Raw genomic sequence first — 5,762 nt, 5'->3', positions numbered from 1 at the left:
TGCGGAGAAAGCGTCTCGCCGCCTGCGCCATCGGGTTCGGCCGCAACGCCATCGGAGGCCGCGACGGTCGCTACTACGTCGTGAGCGACCCGGGCGACGACGACCCGGTCAACCCGAGACCCGGAACCCTCCGTCACGCCGTGATCCAAGACGAGCCACTCTGGATCGTCTTCAAGCGCGACATGGTCATAACCTTAAAGGAAGAGCTCATCATGAATAGCTTCAAGACCATCGATGGCCGTGGAGTCAATGTCCACATCGCGAACGGTGCTTGCATCACGATCCAGTTCGTGACGAACATTATCATCCATGGGATTCATATACATGATTGTAAGCCCACAGGTAACGCCATGGTCAGGAGCTCACCGTCGCATTACGGATGGAGAACAATGGCCGATGGTGATGGGATTTCGATTTTTGGGTCGAGTCATATCTGGGTTGATCATAATTCTCTCTCAAATTGCGCCGACGGGCTCATAGATGCCGTGATTGGTTCCACTGCCATCACCATCTCCAACAATTACTTCACTCACCACAATGAGGTATGATTATCAAATTGAACTGTCTGGAAATGGTCGATTCCTTGCGAAATCCATTATGGGTTTATGCGTTTACGCCAATTATGCGTCGAATTTGCGAATCAACGACCAAGGCTATGATCTTGATTGATTTGGGGGTGTTTACAGGTTATGTTATTGGGACACAGCGATACCTACACAAGGGATAAGGTGATGCAGGTCACTATTGCTTACAACCATTTTGGTGAGGGCCTTATCCAGAGAATGCCCAGGTAAAAAAAACCCGAACTTTACTTCCATCTTATGACCAAAAATATCTTATCAATCCCTCAGGATAAAACCATGGTCCTTGAAAATGGTAATGCAGGTGTCGGCATGGATATTTCCACGTTGTAAACAACGACTATACACACTGGGAAATGTATGCAATCGGTGGAAGCGCTAGTCCCACCATTAACAGCCAGGGCAACCGGTATCTCGCACCGGCAAACCCTTTTGCCAAGGAGGTATTTCTTTCTCATACATCGAATGGATCTGATCCGATCATATCTTGATTGCATTTAGACGATTCAAACTGTCTCCGTACATGTACTCTGTCCTTTCTCATATTCTGGATATCGAAAACAACAACGGTAAAGATGATTTAATGGAATGTGGTGGCAGGTGACGAAGAGAGATTACGCAGGGCAATCCCAGTGGAAGAACTGGAACTGGAGATCGGAGGGGGACCTCTTCTTGAACGGAGCTTACTTCAGGCAGTCCGGTGCAGGGGCTGGTTCAAGCTACGCTCGAGCTTCGAGCTTAGCGGCCAAGTCGTCTTCCCTGGTCGGAAGCATCACTTCCAATGCCGGTGCTCTTATCTGCAGGGGCGGTCGCCGATGTTAGCCCTCTCACTCTCTGGAGACAGACATGGAAATGAGCAAACGAAGCTCCCATACGGTGGATAAAGTATCATTTTTCACCTCTTCTATTTTCCAAATTAGATATAAAAAAGTTCAAACAAAGTCCACCAATTTCAGGCCCTTTGTTTTCTTTTTAATCTCTTCTGGTTCTTGTGTTACACTTGGAAATAGTGCTACTTGCATATGCAGAGGCCTGATTTGAATGGCCTCAACTGTATTATAAAGCTGTAATGATTATTCTTTCACCTCCATTGATGTATCTGTGAAGTAAAAAAAAAAGGAGTGATGTTTCTTGCCTGTGGGTTTATTTATTATGACACTCTTTTACGATTTTCATTGAGAAATAAGGTGTGTTAATGGTGGTGGATCCACGTGGTGGGTCACGTGGAGACAAAGAGGAGACAAGAAGCACATGAAGCCATATGAGATGTAATAAAGAAGAAGGCGAAGTGAAAGAGGTGTTTTGTTGGTGGATATATGAACAAAAGTGGGGTCTTAATTCTTATCATTGGCCATGTGATTGCCCTTCTTTTACTCCATCACATAATGGCTTTAGGAAACTGTTTTTTCCGTTTATTTGTTTTGTCTGGTGCTATCAGCAATTTTTACTAAAAATATAAAAATGGCCCATAAATGATCAGCACCAGTGGTCTAGTGGTAGAATAGTACCCTGCCACGGTACAGACCCGGGTTCGATTCCCGGCTGGTGCATATTTTATATTTTCAAATATATTTTATTATGGATCGGCCTATGAAATTGTGAGGCCCATCACTTTTTTTTTTAAAGACGTTGCTTCGGCCTAGTATCTAACATTTTGATGATTTTTTTTTTGTCATAGTTGATAATTAATTACACAATTTTGGAAAATACAAACTATATTACGTTTGCTACACAAACGAGACTGCACAACATATAGGTGACTGCCGTTGAAAAATCCCCCCATAGTAAAATTTTTATACAATTTCCTATAATAGTTTTAAAATTAATAAAACAAGGGAAAGAAACCGAAAAAGAGGAAAAGAACAAACCTTTTTTAGTTTTTTTTTAGGTAGTCTTTCATAAAATCTTTAACTATTTCCACTAATTTCTGCTTAATTATATTTGAAGAATATTTATTGTCAGAATAAAAAAATTACTAAACATGTAAGTACCAAAAAGTGAAAAAAAGAAAGAACATATATTGGAAATAAAATATATAATAAATATGCGTATCTCACTCTCGCGCCACTATAAAATCATTTCCATAAAAAAACAGAGGGGAAAATTAAGAAACTAAATCATTTCCATAAAGAGAGGATTCATTACAAGACAGCCACGCGAATATATGCACCGTCGGTTCCTCCTCCACTATATAAACAGTCGTTCGAACATGTCGGGAATATATATTCAACAAAGCAGCTTCGAATTACCGCATACGATATAATATATAATTAAAACCATACCAAACAAAAAGCCATGGCCAATAAACCCTACTCGTATTTCCTTGTCCTTCTCATTTCCGGTATAATTTCTTTTCCCTAAACCCTTTAAATTTCAACTAGTTTTATTATTTTTGTCAATTAACAACATGTGGTAGAATTAGGTTATCAATTGGCTCGGCTGATCCGAGCTCGCACTCGACCCGATTTTTTTTTTTTTTACCTAAATCGTCAAACCCAAAACCCGGTCCTATAGTCTTTAGTTTGGATTCGGATCGGATCGGTCTGTTATTTTTTTAAAAATTAGTTTTTTGATTTTTTTTTTTTGAAAAAATAATTCTGGTTTTCGAGCCGGCCCGAATTGCGATCTGAATCTGATCAGAAAGTTTGAAAATTTCCGGGTCTATTGACCTGAAACTTGTTATTTTTAGAGGTGGACCGAACGAGTTTCGAGTTTCGAACCAAAATTGATACCCTTGTTATTTATCCCAAATATTTGGTAAACAAAAAAAATATATGAAACCGCATGTGTTGGACAATCAATTCTTGTCCGAGGTACCATATGCATTGTCATAAACATAATGTACTACGATATACATGATTTTGTACTATTATTTATACTTGTATTTATTTTTGGTCGTTCTATGTTTTGAATCAGTGTTGGTGGTGCTATCGGGAACCGAGGCACAGAGCAGATGCATTGAGGAGTTGGACCCGACAGCACAGTGCGAGCTCTCCCAATGCAGAGCAAAGTGCTTCAAGAAGAATGGGTTCGGAAGCTGTATCGAGAAGCCTCTAGGCTCCGACCAATATGTCTGCACTTGCGTTTACAATTGCGGCCCTTCTTCTTTTTAACATAATCTTTATGTATGTCTTGTTTCTCAAGTTCGATCAATCAATAAAACCAATTATCCACATGTGTTTTTTTTTTGTCATTTGCAACCCTACTTTTCGCACGAGTAAGCGTTTATCCATAGATTAGGTCGGGTGAATGTCACAAGTGTTTTGAAACGAGCTTTGAACGATTTCGAACGAAGAGTAACGAGAATAACCGCTACGTTTTGGCGATAAGTAAAGGGTGTCTCGGTGCACAAAACATTAGTCGCCGAACCGAACAAGGATCAGCGGATCATGTCCCCTTGGAATTGTTATCAATCAACGGATACCCGCTGAAATATCCCATGACGGAACACATAGACCATTGGAAGGTTCTAACATTTTGCTGTATCAACGTTCATCCATTGAAATTCTTTTTACCCTTCTAACCTTCTATATTGATATATAGATATAGTGATATATATATATATATCGTATATAGTGATATATAGAAATTTGACAAGTGAAAAAAGCAACAACATAGAATCAGCATCCGATGTCCCCACACATCGGGAGTCTTATTTCAGTTAACACAATTTAAATTAAATTAGAAAAGGAGTTAGTTGGGCCGGGCGAGGAGGCAGCAGCAGTACTGGGTCTGAGAGCCGCTGACCCACTGCCCACAGCGGCCTGAGTCAAACGCCATTCTTTTGCACGCGGCGTCGCAATTGGGTACTTTTTCACATTCTCCTGGGCAGTTCATTCCCGCCGGCAGCCCCCCAAACCCCTCCACTTGTCCTTTTTCATTAATCCATATATGTCACTATATATATATATATATGTGTGTGTATGTATTATATATAGTTGTGTATATAGATCGACTGACCTGAAACTACGAGTAGGAAAATGATCGCAGTCGCCACGATGAAGGAGCTCGAGACTCTCTTGTGTTCCATTTTTTTTTCGTTGATGATAATGATGATTCTTGTTATTTAATTACTTATGATATGATTATATATAGTTTTTTTTTCCTTTTTTTTTCTTTTTGGTAGTATGCATGCACTATGCGTTGAAATAATTAAGGGAAATACAGATTTGGAAATATTGAAATTGATTTTAGTGCACATAATCCAATAAAAAAAACCAAGTATTAAATGTTAGAATCTATTCAAATCAATTTCAATTACTTTCAAATCTGCATTTCCTTTTTTATTTCAACACTATGAGCAAAGTTTTAGGTAGATATGATATGACAGAAGATAACCATGCATCGGATTTGTTGATAATTACTACATATGATACGGGTATTTTAGTTTTGTATAATACTCCCTCCATTTCAAAATATTTATAGTTTTAGGTTATTTTACATGTTTCAAAATATTTGTCATTCTACATTTTCAAGACATTTTTTTACAATAGTTTCCAATTTTATCCCTATCAAATTCCACTACAAAAAAATCAGCAAATTTATCGGATTTGTTGATAATTACTACATATGATACGGGTATTTTAGTTTTGTATAATACTCCCTCCATTTCAAAATATTTATAGTTTTAGGTTATTTTACATGTTTCAAAATATTTGTCATTCTACATTTTCAAGACATTTTTTTACAATAGTTTCCAATTTTATCCCTATCAAATTCCACTACAAAAAAATCAGCAAATTTCAACGAATTTTCCAACGGATTTATCCGTTGGAAATTTTTCAACGGATTTTCAACGGTTTTCAACGGCATTTCAACGGTGATTTCCGTTAAAAATCCGTTGAAAATTTTCAACGGATATCCGTTGGAATCGCCCGTTGGAAATTTTTAACGGAATTTTCAACGTATTCAATTGAAAAAATTAGGATTGAAATTTTCCAACGGTATTTCCAACGGATTTCCGTTGGAATTTTTTTTGGAAATTTAAAAAAAAAATTCCAACGGAATTCCAACGGATGTCGGTTGGAAATTTTTTTGGAGATTTAAAAAAAAATTCCAACGGAATTCCAACGGATGTCGGTTGGAAATTTTTTTGGAAATTTTAAAAAAAAAATTCAACGGAATTCCAACGGATGTCGGTTGAAAATTTTTTTGGAGATTTAAAAAAAAAATTCCAACGGA

General features: G+C 38.1%; 2 protein-coding genes and 1 non-coding gene across 3 annotated transcripts in view; all 3 read left to right on the top strand.

Annotated features, from left to right (window-relative positions):
• The window catches only part of LOC104818939 (probable pectate lyase 8), a 3,789-nt gene extending 2,058 nt beyond the window's left edge, over window positions 1–1,731 (top strand). The window contains exons 4-7 of the mRNA XM_010548741.2: window positions 58–542; window positions 687–790; window positions 886–1,024; window positions 1,182–1,731. Of these exons, the coding sequence (XP_010547043.1) occupies window positions 58–542; window positions 687–790; window positions 886–1,024; window positions 1,182–1,403 (950 nt within the window). The 3' untranslated portion in view covers window positions 1,404–1,731. The remainder of the gene's footprint in view (window positions 1–57; window positions 543–686; window positions 791–885; window positions 1,025–1,181) is intronic.
• Window positions 1,732–2,060: 329 nt separating this feature from the next.
• On the top strand, window positions 2,061–2,131 carry TRNAG-GCC. The gene has a single exon. It is a non-coding gene; the product is annotated as a tRNA-Gly (tRNA).
• A 694-nt stretch (window positions 2,132–2,825) lies between these two features.
• Window positions 2,826–3,769, top strand: LOC104818938 (putative defensin-like protein 165). Its single transcript, XM_019203172.1, has 2 exons — window positions 2,826–2,922; window positions 3,498–3,769. Exons 1-2 carry the CDS (start codon window positions 2,877–2,879, stop codon window positions 3,692–3,694), a joined length of 243 nt encoding a protein of 80 aa, XP_019058717.1. The 5' UTR covers window positions 2,826–2,876; the 3' UTR covers window positions 3,695–3,769.
• Window positions 3,770–5,762: the final 1,993 nt, after the last annotated feature.

This window comes from Tarenaya hassleriana, unplaced genomic scaffold (assembly GCF_000463585.1).
Source record: "Tarenaya hassleriana unplaced genomic scaffold, ASM46358v1 Cleome3, whole genome shotgun sequence".
Classification (NCBI taxonomy): domain Eukaryota; kingdom Viridiplantae; phylum Streptophyta; class Magnoliopsida; order Brassicales; family Cleomaceae; genus Tarenaya; species Tarenaya hassleriana.
The sequence above is the reverse complement of the archived record's forward strand: the minus strand, read 5'-3'. Positions and strand labels throughout refer to the sequence as shown.

Excerpts from the sequence above, each read along its gene's own strand:
- LOC104818938 (XM_019203172.1), top strand. The coding sequence starts at position 2,877 with ATGGCCAATAAACCCTACTCGTATTTCCTTGTCCTTCTCATTTCCG. Across the intron at positions 2,923-3,497 it reads CCTTGTCCTTCTCATTTCCG|TGTTGGTGGTGCTATCGGGA; the intron begins GTATAATTTCTT and ends GTTTTGAATCAG.